Source organism: Coniophora puteana, assembly GCF_000271625.1.
Source record: "Coniophora puteana RWD-64-598 SS2 unplaced genomic scaffold CONPUscaffold_1, whole genome shotgun sequence".
Classification (NCBI taxonomy): Eukaryota; Fungi; Basidiomycota; class Agaricomycetes; order Boletales; family Coniophoraceae; genus Coniophora; species Coniophora puteana.
Window position 1 is genome coordinate 2,765,013 of NW_006913053.1, and position 22,327 is coordinate 2,787,339.

At 52.0% G+C, this 22,327-nt stretch overlaps 6 protein-coding genes across 6 annotated transcripts; 2 read left to right on the forward strand and 4 right to left on the reverse strand.

The window, feature by feature from the left end:
- Positions 1 to 76: 76 nt before the first annotated feature.
- On the reverse strand, positions 77 to 5,016 carry CONPUDRAFT_46132 (uncharacterized protein; the record flags this gene model as incomplete). The annotated part of the gene is made up of 19 exons (XM_007764384.1): positions 77 to 444; positions 501 to 702; positions 757 to 1,010; positions 1,062 to 1,308; positions 1,366 to 1,668; positions 1,719 to 1,848; positions 1,894 to 1,949; positions 2,018 to 2,157; positions 2,212 to 2,411; positions 2,466 to 2,630; positions 2,686 to 3,223; positions 3,267 to 3,672; positions 3,725 to 4,058; positions 4,113 to 4,228; positions 4,280 to 4,343; positions 4,393 to 4,486; positions 4,537 to 4,647; positions 4,698 to 4,863; positions 4,936 to 5,016. 19 exons carry the CDS (start codon positions 5,014 to 5,016, stop codon positions 77 to 79), a joined length of 3,975 nt encoding a protein of 1,324 aa, XP_007762574.1.
- A 344-nt stretch (positions 5,017 to 5,360) lies between these two features.
- CONPUDRAFT_95799 (carnitine acyl carnitine carrier) lies at positions 5,361 to 10,537 on the forward strand. Its single transcript, XM_007765341.1, has 12 exons — positions 5,361 to 6,089; positions 6,136 to 6,393; positions 6,440 to 6,979; positions 7,035 to 8,146; positions 8,943 to 9,045; positions 9,102 to 9,210; positions 9,269 to 9,332; positions 9,393 to 9,688; positions 9,740 to 9,878; positions 9,936 to 10,064; positions 10,119 to 10,145; positions 10,200 to 10,537. Exons 1-12 carry the CDS (start codon positions 5,435 to 5,437, stop codon positions 10,242 to 10,244), a joined length of 3,477 nt encoding a protein of 1,158 aa, XP_007763531.1. The 5' UTR covers positions 5,361 to 5,434; the 3' UTR covers positions 10,245 to 10,537.
- Positions 10,538 to 10,572: 35 nt separating this feature from the next.
- On the reverse strand, positions 10,573 to 12,564 carry CONPUDRAFT_134206 (uncharacterized protein). The gene is given in 3 exon segments (XM_007765342.1): positions 10,573 to 12,423; positions 12,443 to 12,447; positions 12,505 to 12,564. 1 exon segment carries the CDS (start codon positions 12,148 to 12,150, stop codon positions 10,747 to 10,749), a length of 1,404 nt encoding a protein of 467 aa, XP_007763532.1. The 5' UTR covers positions 12,151 to 12,423; positions 12,443 to 12,447; positions 12,505 to 12,564; the 3' UTR covers positions 10,573 to 10,746.
- Positions 12,565 to 13,146: 582 nt separating this feature from the next.
- Positions 13,147 to 15,131, reverse strand: CONPUDRAFT_115643 (uncharacterized protein; the record flags this gene model as incomplete). The annotated part of the gene is made up of 5 exons (XM_007765343.1): positions 13,147 to 13,344; positions 13,411 to 14,250; positions 14,300 to 14,549; positions 14,600 to 14,994; positions 15,048 to 15,131. 5 exons carry the CDS (start codon positions 15,129 to 15,131, stop codon positions 13,309 to 13,311), a joined length of 1,605 nt encoding a protein of 534 aa, XP_007763533.1. The 3' UTR covers positions 13,147 to 13,308.
- A 349-nt stretch (positions 15,132 to 15,480) lies between these two features.
- On the forward strand, positions 15,481 to 19,514 carry CONPUDRAFT_161497 (uncharacterized protein). Its single transcript, XM_007765344.1, has 13 exons — positions 15,481 to 15,566; positions 15,620 to 15,679; positions 15,736 to 16,098; positions 16,146 to 16,235; positions 16,284 to 16,430; positions 16,480 to 16,796; positions 16,849 to 17,314; positions 17,368 to 17,986; positions 18,046 to 18,225; positions 18,291 to 18,297; positions 18,358 to 18,498; positions 18,551 to 18,610; positions 18,665 to 19,514. Exons 1-13 carry the CDS (start codon positions 15,528 to 15,530, stop codon positions 18,951 to 18,953), a joined length of 2,778 nt encoding a protein of 925 aa, XP_007763534.1. The 5' UTR covers positions 15,481 to 15,527; the 3' UTR covers positions 18,954 to 19,514.
- CONPUDRAFT_86801 (glycoside hydrolase family 16 protein) lies at positions 19,416 to 21,959 on the reverse strand (the record flags this gene model as incomplete). Its single annotated transcript, XM_007765299.1, has 14 exons — positions 19,416 to 19,509; positions 19,564 to 19,733; positions 19,784 to 19,894; positions 19,953 to 20,035; positions 20,086 to 20,215; positions 20,276 to 20,563; positions 20,614 to 20,648; positions 20,703 to 20,738; positions 20,799 to 20,991; positions 21,047 to 21,235; positions 21,289 to 21,379; positions 21,438 to 21,631; positions 21,709 to 21,771; positions 21,831 to 21,959. The coding sequence occupies 14 exons, from the start codon at positions 21,957 to 21,959 to the stop codon at positions 19,416 to 19,418; spliced, it is 1,806 nt and encodes a 601-aa protein (XP_007763489.1).
- Positions 21,960 to 22,327: the final 368 nt, after the last annotated feature.

The following is a 22,327-nucleotide window of genomic DNA, read 5'->3' on the forward strand; positions in this document are numbered from 1 at the left end:
CGGCGCACCTGGAGGCTGTACTGTCTATACGCATGAAACTTTGACGCCTGCCTGATCTTGTTTTTACGGATATATTTCACGGAAAGAATTCATTCATGTTGAACTCGGGTACCTGAACATCGCGCTTTGCGGACTTCATTAAAGTACCGAGGCTAGCTTTCTTCGTCTGCAGGTCGCCGTTCTCTCCAATCGTTTCAAGACCTTTGGATGGTGGAGTGTCACTGTCGGGCGAAGTAGTAGGCGCGCTTGGAATTTCCATGTCAATCACCATGGAAGAACGGCGACGGTGTAGAGAAAACGAGTCTTTGTCTTTAGCCCTCGTGATAGCGTGTGTGTCTCCATCCGCGTTGAGTCCATTGGCAACAGAGTAAGACGGCTGGGTTGAGATGCTGGGTCTTTCGAACGACCAAGATTGAACAATGTCAAGTGCCAAAGCGTGGCATCCTGCGGGTAAGGATGTAAGCCTATTGCTTGGACCGGCTGCACGAATCTGGGCTCACCCATCCTACGAAAGACGCGGGCCATCTGGAGGACAAAGTTGAACTCGGCTCGGCCTGAGATCTCACTGGTGCCCTTGGCCGCCTGCAGAGTCTTATCTCGCAGCTGCGAAAAGAGCAGCGCGAGACTAGGATCGTCGTAACTTGACTCTTTGACCTCTTCGATGGTTATACTCAGTGATGTAACCAAATCTCGCAGAGGTGTCTGTGAATTTGTTGAGCAAGCGGATTCCAATAGTTGATGCGCATCGCGCCTCACCAAGAGAACTCTGACAGCCATATCTCGCCGATGAAGTAGCCAAAATGCCCAGCTGGCCAGCCACCGATTGCCATTCTGGAATGCAATGGGTAGAACGGTGTTGTTCAACAGGTCACGGAGGATCGGGCGCTCTGGGTCCGCCTCTCTTATGCGAGCCAAAGCGATAGCAAGCTGAAAGTCGTCCAACTGCTTGACGCAGATGTTGACAGCGGCTTTGAGACTGTCGCCGAGCAGGAAGAACGCTGCAGCATACTCTAAGAACGCAGTGAGCTACATGTTCATTCATGTAAAGTGGACTTGTTTACCAAAGCGTTGCTTGGCAAGTAAAGCATAAGCATTCTTCAGCGCGGCAGTACGCCATCGAGGTTGCGTGAAGTCGTTATTGAGGAACTTCAACATCATCGCTTGCTCTTTATGCCAGGAAGCTTGACGCCAGAGGCCGTGCACCAGCTTCACCTTCCCCAACGCAAAGTAGTACAAAGAACATGCGACTGGGTCGCGGTTGTTACCTGCCATATATTCGTTTCGGGCGATAGTTTCCATCGTTGATTTCTGTGACAAAGTCAGAGATCTGCTTCAGATGGGGCGCGCGCTGGGGTTGACACGCACCATGGACTCTACAGAGTTGAGCCAGATGAAGACGCCGAGGGACCTGGCGTCAGACCACAGCATCTTACGATTGCAGGCCGTTGAAGCGCTCTCCAAAAGTAGCTCTTGACTTTCGCTGTGGAAAGCCCATATGATGTCACGGTAGCGCAAACGTTCTCTATACCCTGTTTGCCTTGAGATTGTCTTGCCTGAGCGGGGACTACCGGGATCGGATACGATGCGGCGGTTTAGGATGTAGAATGCCCTCATTGAAGTCACATATCGGAGACCATTCGCATCCAAAGCACGACGTTGTTCATCGACCTTGTTATCACTATAAGACCTTGCCTCCTAAGAGTGGAAAAGGAACATACCTCGAGAGCTGTCTGGATCAGTGTAAGAAGAGAAGCTTGCTCGTTAGGACTCAAGTGTAGTACTGGGTGTTCCTCCAGGTGTTCCAAGAGTTGTGTGACAGTAGGCCGGGAAAATGGTTCTTCATCTCTGCTGGTTGTTTACCATCCGCACCCTTTCATTGAAAAAGACACTTACTGATCAGAGTTATTCAGCCCGTCAAAAAGTTGTTTATACTTTTTGGATGGTAACGACTTGCTCTTAAAGGAAAATGGCGTCAGCATATGGCAATAGGGGCCCAGATGGGCATTCTGTTCCTAACCTGAAATCCATCAGGATTATTCTGCAAATACTGGTCGATAGGTATGGGATCCCAGTGAAACTCGTTGGATGTATCGGCGATATAATCATCCATAGACTTGCCAAGCTTAACAATGACATCCTTGACAAGTTCGAGTTTGCCTGTTGACCTCAATTTCAGCCTCGATCAACACAAAGAAGAAGATGCCACCACACCCCAAAGAAGACATTGGAGCAGCATCTGCGGGTGATAATCGGGCAACACCCCGTTATGACGCGCGACATGTTCAAATAGTCCCTCAGACCCGTCGCTGCTCGCTGTGGCCTGGCTGTAGAGGCACAACACATGCCCAGCTGCCACGAGTAGGGAACCATCGTGTAGCCATATTGAGTCACTTATACGGTAAGGTATTATTCTGCATGGTGATTCGATCAGCAAAAGATAGACACGTTTAGGTCGTCGCGCTCACGATTCTAGGTCGATAGTGTAACACGTGGCCCACCCGGGCTCATCGTCAAAATATGTCTTCCTTTGCTGACATATCAGTTCTATGCGATGGGCAAAGCCTATGGCCAGGACAGATTGTCCATCTGGTGTGGAAGTCCAGTCCAAGTCATTGATGGGGTCTGTGTTACTTGTGCAAGGATGAGCATATCTACTAAAAGTCGCGGTGTCTCGCTCACCTGAACGTCTTCGAGAACTCCAGGCCCGAGGCGAACTCAGACTCTTTCGAGTCCCAAATAGTAAGCTCCTCTTCGCCTTGGCAAGGAACTACAAGAACGGACTTCTTGGCGGAGCTACAACGAGCCATCCGGAGATTCTTCCGTCCTGTGTTGACGCGACCCGTACACACCCAACTTCGGTCTCGATCGACGTCTGGGACCCAAAATGTAAGTTGCCCCTGCTCTGAGACCCCGAGCAAGGCGTCATGACTTTGTAAAGCGATGCTGTCTGTCCATGCCATGGGGTCGACTGGCAGGATGAGCATGGGTGGACTCGGAAGAGGCAAAGTTGTGCGCGAAAACAAGACAAGGGTTGGGTTCGGCTTCGAGGACACGCATATATGAGCGATTGATAGATCATGCCCTAAGCCAAAGATGCAAGCATGATGATCCTGACATGGAAGCACGAAAAGTGATGCAACGTCGGGCAGCTCTATGCTTGACTCGGGATCAGAGTGAAGAGTAAGTAGACTCTTGTCCTGTGCATAGGTAGCCAGGTAATTGCCTTGAACGAGTCAGTCGACTAATAATGGGGGACTCAGTCCTACACTTACCACTTTCGAATACAACTACGTCATCCGCTGTAGTCCATTGCGAACGGAGAGAAAGGTTGGTACTTCCTTCTGTGGATTTCCAGACCTCTCCCCCTTCCTCCCTCACAACTGCGACAGCGTGACCTGTAGGTGTTCTGACCATTCTCAACACCTTGGACTTTGCTTCCGGGGTTGAATCCTCGGCTTTGGCTGACACAACGACACCTTGCCGTTGTCCCTGCAGTAGAGGAACAAGCGAAAGCCGATAAACCGCCAAAGGATTGGATGTCACAAGCATTAAACAGCCAGGATCCTTGTGAGGGGCCAAGTACAAATGTGAAGGGAGAGGCATGAGCGTGCCGGCGGGTAGGTGGGCTAGTGCGAACTGCCGTAGAAGCGTTGGTGGACGTCTGTCGATATTCTAGTTGCAAACTAGTCGGGTACCGTTCGAAGAAGACATTGTGAACTCTTACGGCAACTGCACTTATGATGAGAGATCCATCCTCCAGGACCTGGAGAAAAAGGTCCCAATCCTCGTCAATGATCTCACGTACCCGATTCATCCGCTCATCGTCGTCCTGTGATTGAGCCAGTAATGCAGTCAACGCATCCAGGATAATGGCTTTGTCCAGCCATATATTTTGGGATGAAGGCTCAAGCACGTTTAAGCGTGGGGGAGACAAAGTCACTTGCAAAGACGATATGTCCAGTGCACCATGAAGCTGAAGTCGCTCGGGCTCATCTATCACAGGAAGGAAAATCCGTAAGACTGAATCAGATGTGACCGTCAGGAGTGCTGGATCGTCACTTCCAAAGTGGACGCAGTCAGCAACGCTCTTACGAATGGCCACCGTCGCGTACCTCCGCGATTTCGGGGAATATCGCCATATTAGCTGCTTGACTGGGCGCATGTGGGGGATGGATTGAACCATTTTACCGCTCACGGTCGAATAGATCTTCACGCGTGCACCTTGAAGCTAGTCGAATGATGAGTCGATCAGTATGGAAACAAGGAGCAACGGGCGTACGTGAGATGTCATGGCGATGTGCATGAGGGACGGAGAGAAATGGGCCAACTTGGGTGATGTAATTCTGTGTCATTTCAGTCAAGAGAGGGATCTCGTAGCAAGGGGTGACGGACGGTATTGACCACTTCTTCGACCATGTAGGTAAGTCATTCTCGAGTATGAGCGTGTAGACCGCTAGTGCATGCTGGCTGCCGACGGCCAGGAGGCCTGTGTAAGGTCAGCGAGCGGCATCTTAGCCACCTGAGAGCGGGAATTACCAGATCGGCAGTCTAGGGTGGTGATGTGTTCGTGACCTGGCAAGGTAAGAGAGGAGTGCACGCGCCAAACGTCATGCTGAGTGCCGGAGAGTGACCATGCCGCTATCCGTTCTCCTGATGAGGTTACCACCTGGATTCGTTCAGTCGAGGGCAATGCACACGCGCAATAGCAACGCTCACAAGTTTAAGAGCGGAATCAACGACAAGACACGAGATGTTTTGTTTCGTGTGCTGGTAACCCGGAAATAATTCACCGAAGGCAAGTACGCGGACCAAGCTCAGGGTTATCGCGTTCAGAATGATGACGCCGTCGGCAGAGGGATACAGCTGTTTGACGGATATGGATGAGCCATGGTGACCTCCTGGCAGACATGATCGGGCAACTGTCAGGGGACGTACGATCAAGGTGGCATTGGGCAAGACTAAGTGCTTGAGGGGGCCTTGAGGAGAGCCTGTAAATGTTCTGACGAGGCTCAACATAGCGTCGCAGCAGTGGCGACCCAGAGACGCGGCCGGTAAGCCAGTGTGCGCGTGGCGATGCGAGTCTGCAAGCCTGACTGATATTGAGCTATGGGATCCGAGAGAGGAGAAGGTGTAGCTACTCCTCGGGCGAGGGGCACATCAGTATTACTATTAGTAGTGTAGTATTACACTACAACTGGAAAGCCGCTTGCTATTGGCGGATACAGGGACCGAATCCCCATTTGGGTGCAAGTGGTCGTGCCGTCATTCAGTCTGTATAAGGAGGAGCTGCGAGCTCGCAGTCATACACCTCCAGGCCGTAGCAGCATCGTCACCATACCCACTCTCTCCCCCTCCTCGGTCCAGTCTCTCCACCTTACTCTCTTACACTCGGTACATCCTCTCGTTCGGCTGGAACAGATCATAGACAGCAGCCATGCGCCTTGCGCGCCCACTCTTTCTCGCCAGTGTCGCCCTCTCCTCCCTCGCGACTCCCGCCCAGCATGTGTTCGAATCGAAAGAACCATCAAAACTACCTCATGCCATTATGGACGTCCTGAACAACGATACTGACTACGAACTACTCATCGGTTTGCTCCAACGAGCCAAGTTAATCCCCACCCTTAACAAGCTCAATGGCAGCGCCTTCTTTGCCCCAACCAATGATGCCATCAAGCGCCATTTCTCGTCCAGCGATCTCTGGAGTGAGATTTGGTATGGCGGTGTCGATGACCTCGCCGATAATATCCAGGAGAAGCTTAGACAACAGCTCTTCTATCACCTCGTCAACTACACTATCACCGATGTACCCCAGGATCGCGTCCTAGAGTTGGAGACACTCCATTATCCCAAAGTCGGCGTTGATCCTCCCTCTAGAGATCCCCCGCCGTATCCTCCGTGGATGCCCATAAAGAAGAGCACGCTTGGTGACAAACCACAACGACTGCGTTTCGCGTCGAGAGAGGAGCAATTATGGGTGGGCGCAGATGTGGCTGGTAATGGAGGTATTCAGTTGGTGGCAGATAGGGCTGAGACGGAAGCCGGTGATGTATTCAAGGTAGACGGTATGCTGGATACTCCGCTCGACATCAGTACGTCCCCTTTTTATGAAATGGGCGCGAGTCTTACATTGTCCAGGTCGTGTCATCGCCGACCAGCCTTCGCTCTCGTATTTCAACAAGATCCGAACTTCTCAGATAGGTCAAGCTCTGAACGGCACCTCTGGTATGACACTATTCATGCCCGTGGACTCTGCCTGGCAAAGCTTGCCCGAGCTTGAGCGACTCTATCTCGAAAGCGAGTTTGCTGAAGACGACCTTACGCGCATTCTCAACATGCATGCTGTTGTAAAGGAGGGTGTACACTGGTCTGACTCCTTTGAGAAAGGTCTTAATCGTAAGTCATAACTCCAATTCAACAGACATTTCCTCAACCCCGGCAGTGACTACTGCTCATGGCTCGACGCTCGAGATCACATCGTCTTCAGGTCACGTTCAGGTCTCGAACTCCAGTCTTGTCCAAGGTGACATCTATGCAAGCAACGGGGTTCTGCATCTAGTCGACTCATTACTAGTTCCACCCGGCGCGTTCCAATTGACTCCTGAGAAGTACTTGCTGGCGCTGAACTGCACCTCGTTCATCTCACTTGTCCACGGCAGCAACCTCACGCACCTGATCAATGACACCGCCGCTGAATACACGATATTGGCGCCACGAGACGACGTGATTAAACTCTTCTCGGACGGAGACCTTCCAAAGCCCGGCACAGAAGAACTTAAGAAACTGCTGGAATATCATTTCATTCCGGGAAAGTATACGCCAAAGAAACTTAATGATGGCATGTTGTTAGAAACAGCCCTGAAGGAGAAGGGTTTGGATTATGCGAGTCAAGTCTTGCAAGTGGAGACTGACCCGGATGTTCTCGAGGGTGTTGATCCCCAACACGTCAGATTTGGAGGCGCTTCCACGATAGGAGAACATGGTTCGTGATCATTTTCGACCACCTTGTACAGACGTGCTAAACACACCTGTTTCAGTCGAGTTTGGCAATTCGTTGGTATACTTCATGTCACGTCCACTTGAGCTACCTTCGGATCCTCTTCAAACCGCTTTGCCTTCTCTGGACCTTTCTTCCTTTCTCGCGGCTATCTTCTCGACATCCCTAGCTGATGCGATCAAGACCCAGCCTCGGACGACCTTCTTGATCCCTCACAACAACGCTTTCAAGCGGCTAGGAATGCTTGTCAGTGACCATCTCCTCGCCGCCTCGTCAAAGTCAGATCTGGAAAACGTTATTTTACACCATATCCTGGATAGTGTCCGGTACACTTCGAACCTTTTCGACGGCTCTCAACGGACGTACGCTACACTGCAAGGCTCAGATGTGCAGTTGGACCGACAAGACAATGAGACCATCCTTTTGACTGCAAGCGGAGGCTGGGCTGGCATGCGCAGTGCTCTGCGACCCCGGAATACTTTGACCTCGACTGGTGTCATCCACGAGGTTTCAGATATCATGATTCCGCGATCAGTAAATCTTAATGTGGCCAAGTTGATGAAGGCCGCGAAAGGCACCACGATGGTCAGTATGCTGTCGAAAGCTGGGTTTGACTGGATCTTGAACGGCACTGCTCCTCCTGAAGGCTCAAAGTGGGCTGAAGCGGGGCTAGGTGGAGGAGGGTGGACCGTTCTATGTCCAACGGATGACGCTTTCAAGAAGACGAACATCACGCAATTGTTAGGGGACACCGAAGCATTGGAAAGGATTGTCGGCCAGCATTTGGTCCCCTACACGCCGTCTTCCGGCTCGTCAGACACCTTCGGGCCGTTTGAAGATACGCTCAACAACAACCGACCTTTGCCCATGGAGCAGCTTGGAACGTACTCGACGCTTCTCTCCCCGTCTTCAGCGTATGGAGACGTTGCGTTCCGGGAACTGGATATGAAGTCTCCTACTGGGTATATGGTCGGCATTAAGAATGCGCGTGGCACTGATGGCAAGGCTGATTGGGCTCGCGTGATGTCGTGGGGCCGAGCTACGACTGGTGGAGGGAAGGGCGGAGTCATCCAGATCGATCGTTTGCTCTACCCGTACCAGCCTCCTTGGTGGATTGAATATGGCGCACCATCGATTGTGGGTGCGATCGGTGTCGTCGTGATATGCGGGTTCTTCTACGGCGTTAACATCTTCATGAAGAGAGATACTACGGAGGCCACATTTGAGCCTGCAGGTGGATTTGGTGGGGATGATGACGAGGATTCGTAAGGGTTATTCATTAGTGGAAATTAAAGGAAGAGCAGGCATGTAGTATGTATATCCGTACATTCAGATTCACGACTTAATATTCAGCATTACCACTCAAGCTTGCAACTGTAGAACCACTTTATATATGCTCATACATGGATAGTGACTCAGATCGCAACTCTTTCTGCTCGTCCTACAGCTCCATAGCTACTCCGAGACTCTCCCGCTCCGAGGACCGGACTTGTTAGGTGAGGAACCGGTATATTTAACACACCGGACCTCCTGATCCTGGGCTCGGGAGCTCGGAAGGCCGGGACGAACGTCACTGTTGACTGTTGCTCACACGTCCTGACTTCGCGAGGATGAGCAACTTCAGCCAGACCTCGCTCACCACTCAGTGGCTTTATCCGTGCAGCATCGGTCCTTGGCTATCTGAATGCCGGGGCCGGGTATATGGCTTGCAGAGTATGCAGAGTAGACGACGGAAGGAGATTAATCGGGGGCGATTTCGCTGACAGGCGGCGTGTAGTAATCATATGCGAACCGCTGTTATGAATGGCTCAGGTTGACCCCGCGGGACACCGTTTGAACAATCGAACTCTTCCTCTCTCCCCATCCATACCACTCAGTCCGCGATGGTAAGATCCCACTTCATTCCCGGTGATCCAACCCAGACTCAAGCACGCTTGGTTGCGCGTAGAGCAGCGAAGCGCCGGTCGCTGAAGAGACCAAGATATCCGCCCTTGACAATGTCAAGGCGTTCATCGCAGGAGGCTTTGGAGGGGCCTCGGCTGTTCTCGTGGGTGAGCGCTGCGATCCGCGTGGATGAGAAGAGCCCCAGCCCTAACCTACTTGCTAGGCCACCCCTTTGACTTGACGAAGACCCGTCTGCAGACAGCTGCGCCGGGCACGTACACTGGCGCCGTGGACGTCGTGAAGAAAACCCTCGCTCGGGATGGCGTATCGGGGTGTGTACACTGTCGAGCACATTGTTGCCTGTACCAATCCCTTATATGCGCCTTTCAGATTATACCGTGGCATGGTGCCTCCCCTCCTGGGCGTTACCCCCATCTTCGCCATATCATTCTGGGTATGTCGCATGTCGCTCGAACCCCGCTCACTCGCGACGCGTCTCTGACGGCTCACCAAGGCATATGACGCGTCAAAACAACTGATATTTGCGTTCACGCCAAACCGGAAAACCGAAGCGCTCTCCACCGCCGAGCTCGCTACCGCTGGCTTCCTATCCGCTGTCCCGACGACACTGGTGACTGCGCCGGTGGAGCGGGCCAAGGTCCTCCTTCAGGTGCAGGGACAGGGAGGCTCTGGGCCGCAGTACAAAGGTGTTTTCGACGTCATGAGGCATCTCTACAAGGAGGGGGGCATGCGGAGTATATTCCGGGGGACTGGCGCGACCCTTGCTCGAGACGGCCCTGGTAGTGCTGCGTGAGTCTGCAGCCTTCAACAGAAAGGATCATCTCGCTCATTGTTATTCAGATACTTTGCTGCGTATGAAGTCACCAAGAAGGCGCTGATACCTGCGGGCGCCTCATCCTCTGATCTGAACTTGAGCGCAATCATCCTTGCTGGAGGGACTGCGGGTGTGGCCATGTGGTCACTGGCTATTCCTCCTGATGTGAGCATCCGTATCCAACTAGAGGCCACTCGCTCACGCCATTGTTTCATTCAACAGGTACTGAAATCGCGACTTCAATCCGCACCTTCTGGAACGTACTCTGGCTTGATGGACTGCGCACGGAAGACGATTGCACAGGATGGTGTTACCGCACTATGGAAAGGCTTCGGACCCGCTATGGCCAGGGTAAGCATTATCCCGCTTTCTGGTGTGATCTTGCTGATGACATATCCTGTTCAGGCCTTCCCTGCCAATGCGGCTACATTCGTAAGCATTCGTTTTGGGCTTTGTGTGATACCCCAACTGACGAGATGTGACTAGCTTGGTGTGGAAGCCTCTCGGAAATTCATGGATAAGTTTTTTTGAAGTATAATGTGACTTCACTATACACGATACTGCTGGGCAACTACCTAGAATTGCAATGCTTCTATATTGGAATACAATCGCTGGTGGCTTTAGACATAGCCATCGATATCTGTGCGCAAATCCAAACACCTCGATATACTGTAAATGACCTGTGGTAAAGGATAGCTTGCGACTAGTACATCGAGCGAAAAGGTGCAACCCTATTGTTAATTTCGCACATCGCCAAACCCATTCTGTGCAGGAAATCAGCAAGTACAGTATTGCTATTTTACTCACTGCAACTTACAATTATCCAGTTAGCCTAGTTGACTGAGTCCAGATCTATGAAGTACTACTCGACCGTCAGTCAATAGCTAGTTTTCTTGATCATATCATATGCATAGATTCTCTGTGTCAGACGACCATAAATGGAACACTTTAGGATACAATATTTAGAACGAGACCGTCCTGTCTATGTGATGCATGTGGAGATACAGCAAAGATGCTACAAACGTTGAGAGATCTACTTCCACGCCGACGGAATTTTGGTGACGACATCGGCCCACTGCGTCAGCCGCTCTGCCTCCCAGTCCTCTACATACGATATACCCGCGTTTCCGCGGCGCGCCTGCTCAGTCTTGAGCCGCTTTTCGGCGTCGCACCAGAAGAGGACCCACTGGCCCATGCGGATGTGGCCCGTGCTGCGCTCGAAGTACCACTTGTTGATCGGGTTGTCAGCGCGGCTCCGCCACACCAGGTCGGCGCCCTCGCCCTTGCCCTCCTTGCCGCCGTTGGGGTTGATCGAGAACGGGTGGCCGAGGCCGTACGACTCGTCGTGGAGCGCGACCCAGAGGAAGTCTACGGTGCCGTCGCCCTGGTGGCTCGGCAGGACGGCAAACTTGTCGAGGTAAGATATGGGCGGCGCGCCCGAGGGGCCAGCGGGCTCGTTCGTGACGATGGCGGCGCCGACGTAATCGCCAGCAATGATGACGAAGTCGAGGTCCCGCTCCAAGCGCGCGTAGAAAGCGTCCTCGTTCAGTTCGCGCCTGAAAGAGGTTTCGAGAAGGTACTTGAGCTTCACACGGTCGATGTCGGAGGACTTGCGGAGGACTTGGATCGGAAGACCCCGCCGGATGAGCGTAGGCGAGTCCGGCGTGAGCTTCCTGTTGTTCTGTAGGAGCGCGTGGGGTAGGCTGGAGCTCACAGCAGGTTTATTGGTGATCAGGTTAGCGATGAGGGAGCTAGGGGAACGATGAGAGACCATGACAGCGGAGGAAGTGGAGGGCATGTAAGCGAGACACGTTCGGGCGAGGTTCAAGTTTGCCAGGGCGCTCGGGTGGTCTTTCTTCCACGAGGGGTCGAAGGTGTCGTGGATGAAGTCGTGTTCGGCAGATAGGTTAACGAGTAGATGGGGGTAGCCCGAGCGCGCATAAGAGGGCACACCGCCCTCCTTATTGATAATCATGAGACGTAAAGGAGTGATGTTGATGTCTTCACTGTAATCCTTGCATTGCTGTTGATTTTGCTCGTCCAAGGTGGTAGACGCCTCTGCCATACCCCGTGCTAAGGCGCCAAGGACATCATTCGCGTCGACACGAACAGAACGACAGAAGGAGTCTAGCGCAAACGGTGGCAGCACCGGAATCTCTCCAGCACGTAGGGAGGAGCAGATGGGAACAAGATCGGAGGGGAAAGCGTGAGCCTCGGGAGGGACAAAGTCCTGTTGGGGTACTTCGTCGTCACCCGGCTTGGGTCCCAGACGAACCACAGCTCCGAGAACGGGACGAGCCTTGGCACCCTGAGCCTCAAGGGCAGACACGACACGCATGGTTTCTTCGATGACCACGGATCGTTCCCCTTCCTCGCCTCGCTGGTCGTGTTCGACCACGATGACACTCACGAGACCGAGCTTCTCGAGGTAAACCATGCCGCGAGCGATGCTTTCGAGTTGGACATTAGTGAAGGGGCTTTGTAGCTTAACGAGAGCAGTGCGACGGTAGACGGGATTCAAGATGGAAGTGAGAATAGATGACTGCTTAGCCGTCTCTGCCTCTTGCTGGGGAGTTTTCTGGGGGGCATCTTTTGATATGAGTGGGGCAGGTTGCTGGGCAAGAGGTGGTGTTGAGAAGGGAGGAGGGGACTGAGGGCGGAGACCAAAAGAGGCGAGGTATGATTTGGTGTCACGCAACGATGGGTTGGCGCGGAGTATAGACAAGATGAAGTCCTAAATTTTTGACGATCGGTCAAAGCACGATTTGCGCGACCGCGCAAGAACACTCACATTGTCAGAAGGATCCAAGTCATTCACTTCAGGACTTGTCGGCTGCTGGTGTCGAAGACTGCGAATGGTCTGGAGGGTGTCATAAATATCAAAGCACAATGATCGACGTTGAGCACATACCGCATAGAACGCCTTGAAAGTCTGTGAGCGGCGAAGACTCATGGAAGATGGGGTAAGTTTGCGCGCTGCATTGAGTGGGTTGCAAGGCATCGATGGGGGATGCAGGAGGGCCATATCGACTGCGTTTTGTTTTGCCGTAAGCGAGTTTCCAAGCGGGCTGGTTATATAGGGGGCTGCAGGGGAGACCCTGTACAGTTCCTGTGAGTCATTCAGAAGCAAATACAGCGCGTCCTGGTCGTGCTGTGATTCGTACTGCAAGATCTGCTATTGGTGTCTGAGTTCATGCCCTGATCATGGTCTCTTGGGTCCCTGCTAGCCGTTCTCCTATGCACCGGCGGCTAACGGAAAATGTCCTCAAAGTGACGTTCTACCCGCCCAATCGGAGTCATCACAACTGTAAGCCTTTTTGGCCACAAGCTGATCCATTCACACCGGATGGACATGTGGCGCTGCAAACGTGCTCAGACAGCATCTGATCCACACATCATACTGCAATACCAATTGTCGCATCATGGCTTGTCGGCCGCCCGAAGACTCAACATGAAACGGACGTTCATTGGATTGGCCTCACAGCAGATACAGCAGTACCTAACCTAGTGAACCCTTTCCTAGGGAGAAGCTCCCAACTCGGTGTGTCTATAAAGGACTCCGAAGTCCGGGTCGCGTCTACAACGCTATTGGACATTAAAACGACAGGATGCGGAACTGCCTTCTTGTTGCCTATAGTGTCAGGGGTGCTGCGAATAAGCACTCGGCACAATCGACGCAGACACAAATCGCACGTACATCGACCAAAATCAAGTTGTCTTCACTACACATGAGATCGTGATATGAATCCTCAGGATCATCGCCGTCTTCCAAAGTCGACGATGGCAGTGTGCGTCGGACAATCCGGTACGGGAGTCTAGTCCGTACGTCGCCAACAAAAGCACCGTCGCTCACGATGCTCGTGTCTCCTTTGTGCCATTGGACGTTCCACGTTTTATCTTGCTTGTTATCTTCATCTTCCAAAGAATGCTCGCCTGCAAGATGGCCCTTCCTTATCCCGACGGAGTTGAAATCCCATATTTCTATAACAGAAGGGTGCTCTGGAAGTCCATCCGACTGGAATATGGTGGCAAATTTGGTCCCGTATACAAAGCATACCCAGACTGACGAGTGGGGCAACGATGGAACCAAACGAGTTCCATGAGGACCCCATTCCTCCCAAGAGAACTGCCGGCGTTCTTCGTCATGTCCAAGTTGAGCGATGAGGCGAAGGAATGTGTCGGACAACACAAAAAGATCATACGAGAATATGCGTTCCGGCGTCCTCACAAGAGTGATGATCACATACAGTCTACTCTGGGATGCAATATGGAAAGGCACACTTTTAGCCTGATCGGGTTGCCACGAGGGAGCGGGATCTGCGCGAATAGAGAAGGCAAGTTGACTAGTCCAGTGATCGAACTGGGGGAAAAGAAATTCGCAGGTATAGCTGGTTTCCTCCAGGAGGTGCGTCCCAGAAACCTTATGCAGGTCCAACACATAAAGGCTGCACTGAGACGCACCGGGAGCCCAGCCGCCAACCAGCATGTAGTGCTCTCCGAGGAACGATGCCGTCCGTATCCTGTCACCATGCACACACTGGATGCTTTCTTAGCATCTGCTAAGAGTAGGGGCTAAAGCATCATACCATAACAGATTCTCCGGTTTTCCAGTTCCAGACTTCAAGCTCTGGATTGGACTCAACGTTGCTCATATAATGGATCGCCACATAGTCGGCGTGTATCATTATTGAGAATGACATTCTCGTTATCTCCGGTGTACACGTGGAGTGGATCAAAAGTCCCGTGTCGGGTCCTGCTGGATGACATCCACCTGTGGACAAGGAACGTAACCGAATTCTAGTTCGAATTTCCACACCCACGTCTGGGTTCATGAATCTGTTGCATAGCTTGGTAACATAATTTTGAGCGCGCAACAAGTTACTCACATCCGTTCCGGAGGCTCGAGAAAGACCAACAGATCTTGGGAAGGGTCCATAGCGAAATCTCTGATGATGGTATGCTCAAACGTGATGTTCCATGTCTGTTCTTCGACGCCTCTGAGCTGGGATGGAAGCGTTCTGAAGCTGAGATTACTTGGGTCACGAGATTGAGCAAGCACGCCGCCGTATAGCTCCCAGACTCGCCCGGTATTCATGCTGACTTCCTGGGACGATGTCCACTGAAGCGTGTTCCAAGCACTCTGGTGGCGTTTGAGTAGAGAGAGGCGGTCCGCAGCAGTGAGATTGCTTGGCGGGCCATCTTGCATGTTGGCGCAGGCGAGTTCTATCTTGTACTGGAGAGTGGCATGGTCGTCAACCAAGGAGCAGAATAATGTACAGACCTTGGCCAAGATCAGTCGGCACGAGCGGATAAGCTGGCGGCAGAGGGGCGCACCTCTCTGGCTAACACAAGAGATCTGTAATCGAGATGGATAAATATTTTGAGAATCAACTCAGGTGGGAGAAGATCAAGCTGCATGTTGGACGCCGAGCTGAAATGCGATGTGTGGTGGCCAGGTACGAGCTTGGGGGGTGTTGGATGGTGGGCTACTGATGCGTGTACAGACAATGTACGTCATGATGATAGCGCGCATGCTTGCCGTAGGCTATTCACGCGGCTTTTGTACTGAAAGCATTGACGGCATACAAAAGGTACTTTTTGCGAGAATAACAACAAGATTACTAGTGATTATGTAGTAGCAGGGATTAGGTTAGGAGTAGTCGCGCTAGTCAGCTTGACAGTGACATTAATTTGTCCGATCGCCCGAGCACCGACTCCCGAGGCCACGGTCCCCATCCGTCTTGAACTTCTTTCTTCTGCTCTTCTCAGGCAAACTGCCATCCAGGTCAAACGTCGGCAACTTCATTAAAGCCAATGCCTGCCAGCAAAGGCCCAAGACCCTCCTCCACTAAAGTTGGTCTTATCTGTCTTAACCTCGCGCTCGCGTCTTGCTGATCACCTTTTAGTTCTACCAGGAAGATGTCGTTCGTCTCGTGAACCCTCCTCACACTTATGGTATCGTGCTTGTCAGTCGTCTGCATTCTGACAACTTCTCTTGGATGATCTCTGACGTTTCCTGTAGAGATGTTGGCACGATGCAGAAGACATAGCTCCTGTCAGCCCTTTGGATGATCCTCTCATGCGACCGCTAAACCAGGGTGAAGTTGGTGTATCCTTCTTCCCCACCGGTCTTCGCGAGATCCTCCCAGAGTCTCATTTCACCCTCGTCGACCGCTCCTTTCAACCAGGAGATTATTGCAAGCGCAGCGTCGATGATGTTCGCTCTGGCGTTGTCACAAGTATCGACGTTATGGCTTCCTTGGCCCATGCCATCAGCAACGTTCCTGTTCAGAGCTGGGTCAACATCAAGGACCTCGAGCACGATGTCGACGTAGATGTTGGCCAATATGTCTTATATGATGATTGGGTAGGGCAGGTGACCGAGGTTCGTCCCACTAGTCATCGCAGCCGGTATATAAATAACTCCAGTAGTTGTTTGACGAATGTATCGTGGAAGCCTCCGGCACTCTGGTTCGCGTGCCTGAGATAGGTTCTCGTCTATCTGTGGGGGACAGAGGGCATGTACGTGACAAGTTTGACATGCGAACTTCCACTGACGGCTCGAAACAGGACATATTAACCCACCACCTAACCTACCGTCTGCATATGGGCGGTGGAAATCCCTTCGCTAACACTCCTCAGCCGACCTGCAATGATACTGTTCTCGCAGTGAAGCATACTGTCGTAGCTGTTTGCTGGCTGGCTCTCAATCAAAGTGTCCGTGCTTGCTATCCCGCCACAGCACAATACTTATCCGTTTGATTAGCTCCATTCCGCAGTTGCACAGACGAAGCAACGACCAAACCGGTTCTGGCACGGAGAGCAATTGTCCAAACTGTCCTTCATTCCTCGCCGATCAGATGACATTCGGGTTGGCGACAGAGTGCGAACCAAGGCAGATGTCACCGTCCCGGTTACTACGCATGCCACACAGAACAGCCACGACCCTCCCATCCGGGTCCGGACTTTGTCCGTGAAGGAAACTCAAACAAAGGTTACCGTTCTTTGGCAGGACGGTGAGAAGGAGACGCTCACTTCCATCGATCTCATCCCATACCTCAATCCTGATGAGTATGATTGTTGGTAAGGCTTACCACTAAGTATATTCATGGAGTTGTATCTCATGCCATGCCAGGCCAGGCGACCATGTCATCTGGAAAGGAGAGGATCAAAAGCGAGCTGCCGTTGTCCAGACCGTGAACTCTGCAGACCGAGTTGCCAAAGTTATGTTCACAGATACAGGCGCTGTTGAAGACACTTCTGTCCTTGAACTTGATCCGAATGGCAATGGCGACTGGGCAATCACGAACCATCCGCATGCTTTTGGTGTAGGAGTTCGGCGATGCGATACAGTGTTTATTCATGCTGAAGGCACAACGAACGGCGCCGCGTACCCAACCGTACCTCGAATAGGTGAAATTGAAGCCTGGGTTAAAGAAGACCTCTTGGGCGCCGACGGTGATCTGCTTGGCTGGCGACGTGAGATGGCAGACCTGGGTGTGGGTCTTGTGGCACATCGTGATCCTTCCAGTGGCGAACACAACCTGCGCAAAGTGTCTAAGGACGACAAGTCTCTAACATGGATAGGCGAGGTTGTCGGGGTGAGCTAACCTTTGCTAGATCTCGTAAACGTAAGAAACTTACAACTTCCAAGTTACGGATGGACGGAATGGTGGAAGTGCGACACCCAAACTCCGAAGTGGAAGTTTACCCTCTGCAACGGTTGACGAAGCTTTATGATAGCATTGATCAATTTGAGGAAGAAGATTGGGATGACATGTCGGAAGACCACGAATCCTACGAGGAAGAGGGTCCTGTTTGGACTAGGGACGAAAACGGGGAATGGGCACTTCATGAACATGCTGACGACGAGGATGATTGGGAGGATGACGAGGACGGTGCTATGGATGTTGACGGATCCTTGGAAGGCGATGAACCAATCCCTCCACTGGTGCCAATTGATACGGATTCAGCTAACATGGCCGTGGATACGCCCATGCGGCAAGCTACCCCAAGCTTGTCAGATTCCTCCCCTGTTCCTGCTGGCTCGTCTATGAACGGTTCCCTATTGCCACCAGCTGACAGTCATGCAAACGGAAGCGCAGGTGCCACTGTGAATTTGGACAGTGACGATGAAGCCTGGCAGCGTTTTGCCATTCTGCCCTCCGCCCCTCCCGACCATGCATTCTACGGCACACCTACTGCCCAACCGTCGAAGGCATTCCACCCTCGTCTGAACAAAGAATACCGTGCTCTCACGAGTAGCCTACCTGGTATGCCGCTTTTTTGTCCAATTCGATGCGATCTCATATAATTTTGACGCGTATTGCAGAGTCGATCATAGTTCGGACATACGAGGACCGGAGCGATCTCCTGAGATGTCTCATCATCGGTCCGGAGAACACCCCCTATGAAGACGCACCCTTCGTCATCGATTGGATGCTCGACGCGAATTTCCCTCACAGTCCCCCGATAGCACACTTCCTCAGCTGGACGAACGGAAATGGGCGTGGTACGTACATCAGCCTTGAGTTCGTCGGACATGACTATTCTTACATGCGACATCTGCTTTGATAGTTAACCCGTAAGTCGTCTTCGTTCAAACCTAGGGTAAGACGTTGACCTAATATGATAATGATCATAGTAATCTATATGAAGAGGGCAAAGTGTGCTTGTCTATTCTAGGGACATGGTCGGGCGACCGCAACGAGACGTGGAGCGCCGCGCGGTCTTCGCTTCTCCAGGCGTTCATCTCCATTCAAGGACTGGTCCTCGTCAAAGAACCGTAGGTCTCATGTTTGCCTGCACCAGAAGGCGATCTCACATATATATCTCAGCTGGTTCTGTGAGCCTGCCTACGAGAAGCTGCGAGGTACAGAAGAGGGCATCGTGAACAGGTATGTCGCCCGTGACGTTGCGTAGATCATATCACCGCCTAACGGCATTGCCAGCCGCCTGTACAGCGAGAAGGCCTATGTGCTCTCTCGTGGCTTCGTGCGCCGCGCCCTCGAGGTTCCTCTCGGCGACCTGGAGACGGAGATCAAATGGCTCTACTACACGAACGGCCGGCTGAAGAAAGTCCTCAGCAGCGCACGTGCTCTGATCGAGAAGAGCAAGACGAAAGCCGAAGTCACAGAGGCAGATGCCGATCTTGCGGTCCCTCGGCTGACGGCTGGAGGCGTGATTACACTGGAACGGATATTGACAAAGTTACAGTCTATTGCGGAAGCTCAGCAGTAATTTCAATAGTACTAGATTCCACCCCACTATACACTTTACCATCTTTCACGAGGGCATTTGAGGTAGATATCAGGCTCGAATACTATGTACCAATTTTTTGAACCCACTTGTCTACACGCGCGTTCGACCGCGAGTTTTTCTTGAAACTACTTGTTGCGACTGGGAAGAACAATGCAGAAAACCAGTCTGATTGTGTAACGCTAGTGAATATATACAGCATTGCATCCCTCAATAGATCCATATTCCAACGCCGAAACAGCACTAACCCGAGGGGTAAAGTAACTCCAGGAAACACCTCGCGCAGCATCAACCCGCAGAGTGAACAAATGTTTGTGACCAATGGGAAGAAAAAAGAAAAGAAAACAACAACAACAACAACAACAACAACAACAACAACAACAACAGCAGCAGCAGCAGCAGCAGCAGCAGCAGCAACAACAATAACAACAACGATGATATAAATTAACACTGCCCAAGGAACGAGTTCTTTGGCATAGGTTGCTTGTAGTCCCCGGTCCATGTTGTGAGGTTGGGGTTGTTATAAGCCTCGGGGTATCTGTGGGAGTCACCTTAGCTACACCCCCTCGTGTACAAAAAAGCGGGCACTTACTGTGCAATATAGGCAGCGGTCGGGTAATCTTCAGGGTCACAGCCGACGTTGGTCGCGCCCTTTGGTTGGTACACGCGAACCCAGTCGATGCGCATAGTGGCGGGGAACACGAGGTTGTCGTAGTCGACGGTGACGAAGTTCTCGGACATGGCCAGGTTCGCGATGATGTACTGCTCGTCATTTACAACACAGCCGCTGCGTGGCAACAGGTGGCACTCACCATAGGCTCTCCCATGATAGGTCGGTCGTTAATCTCAGTCAAGGGGTCAGCAGCCATGCCTGCTGCCTCCAGGGTCCATGCAACCTGGCTGTTCGCAATCCAGCTGATGTACTATCGAATTCCGATTTAAAACCAATACATTAAATGGAGAAGATGATGAGTTACTTACCGCGCTGTCGTTGCTGTATCCGGGCTTGTACTCAATGCCATACTCGGCGAAGCAGCCGGTCTCCTGAGTGAAGCAACTCCCGTCTGTTTTCTCATCAGATGTGGACAAACACAAGCATAAGATAGATACACACTGGCTTTGGTAACACCAGAGACAGCCTGCTGAAATACACCACCAGTGTAAGAGTTCTGCTGCGTCAATTTAGGGTTGGGGATCTTCAAGTTCGCCGATGTGTTCTGCCAGATGTATCCGTGGTTCATCGGCTGTGAAAGTCGCGTTCAGCGCCTCTTCCAAAATCGAGCGACGGCGTAACGGATGCTTACCGCCCACTGGGCTGATTGTGAAAGACCGGCAGTATTCGGACCTCCGCTGACTTGAGCCTCAAAGATATCGATCTCAGGGGCGGAGCGACCGACAAAGGTACCATCTTCGTGCACAGGACCCGGGTGGCTCTCCCCAGGGCAGGTGCAGCGAGACAACCTCTGACCAGGAAGGTATGAGATAACGTTCCCGTTGTACGGATCACCGTTTTTCAAAGCAGCAGGGGGGCCACCATTATGTGTCTGGTTGGCGACTGTGCCAACGTCACAGGAATCATAGCTGTATGGCCACTGTGAAAAGTTATCAGCACCTTCAGGGCTTTAATCTAAACGGTACCAACCATTCCGTCCAGAGTGGCACCATAGCCAGTACGACCTGGAATGCATCAAATTGGTGTCTACTTAGGCCACAACCATCGGTGCTACTTACCAAGGTTGCCCATGGCCCAGACAGCAGGCCAGAGACCTGCGTAAAACATATAATCAGTACGTTGATGCCGAGCACCAAACAGGTGAGACCCCGCACCGCTAACAGAGCTGCTTCCCGGAAGACTGACAGACACTAAGACCAGACCTCCAGTGAAACAGAACTTGTTCCACGTCGAGATGGAAGCACTCATGTAATTGAGATTGTTGATCTTCTTCTTACTCATTGTGATTTCGAGAGCACCGTTATTAGTGGTGACTGCTTGGGGACTATACCACTCGAGATCATCTGTCTACAACACCAAGAAATTGTAACATCGCCAAGCGAGATGATCATGGTAAACTCACCTGCCAGTAATGCAAGTCAAGAGCTTCCCAGTACGGGTCATCTCCAGGCCAGAAAGTCCGGCCCTCTTGCTCAAACTCGTCACTGAATACGAGCTCCCATTCAGAGCCGTCGTTAAAAGACTTGAAATTGTGGGCGGATGAGGGAGTGTCGACGTCAATCAACCCGAAGTTGTTCGGAATGGTCGGGATCTGCGTCGAATGAGCTTACGTGAAAAAGCAAAAGTCCTCTGATTAAGCCTGACCTGTCCACTAGCATTAATTCCTCCAAAGTTGAAGCCACCATTGTTGGAAAGCTCCTGTTTGGTAAAGTAGGAGATCAATGGGTAGCCGGCGCTATTCCACGGCAGAAAAAAATAAGTAGTGCGCATAAGATTGAAGGTCAAACACGTACAAAAGGGTGAGAAGGACGACGACAAGGAAGAGAAGACAACCAAGGTTGGTGAGACCCCTGTAAGTGAAGATATTTCCACCACGATCGTTCTTGCGGTCGCGACGAGGATCAGGGTTATGGAGGTAATCGTCGGGCTCGGGCTGGTTGGGAGAGACGTCCGTTCCCCATGATGTAGGATCAACAGCAAGGGAAAACTAAGTTTGAGAGGCGGCCGAGATGACCGAGATGAGTACACCGAGGGCAAGGGCTAAAGATGGTGGAATCGACGGACCTTGTCGGTTACGGACGCACTCTGGTAAGACTGACGGGCAGATGTAACATAAGGAGAATCATTCTGATGTTATACGGTCGAATTAGATGTATGCCGACTACAAAAAGCGGGGAAGGCTGTACCAAAGACGAGTTGCTGGGCATGGACCGCAGGCTTGGGTTAGGACGGGCGGAGGGGGGCAGAAGGCTAGTAGAGGAGAGGGCATTTGGTTGAGCATAGAGGCGGCGCTGGGTATCAGGACCCGATGCCATGGGTGAAGCCATGGAACGAGAGAGACAGAAAGAGCGAGAGGAAGTAAAGAGTGTGTTGGGTCAGTCGTAAGCGTAAGGGCCGAGGAGGGAAACAGAGAGACAATTGCAAGCAGTTGGAGTCGATGGATGCGCCCCACTCAATTGATGCCGCTTCCTTTCCCCCGCTGCCGTCCAATCCAATTGATTCATTCGCTGGCGTCGCTATGAATCCATCAATAACACTTCTCCCTATGGTCAATCCTTATCCAGTCTCGGTCAACTGACGTAAAACAAGATCAAGTGCTTCCTTTTCATATCTTCTTAGAGGTTTCACTTCCTTGTGCCCTGGAGAAGCAAACGCCATGAAACGCTTCAGCTCAGCTTCGAGA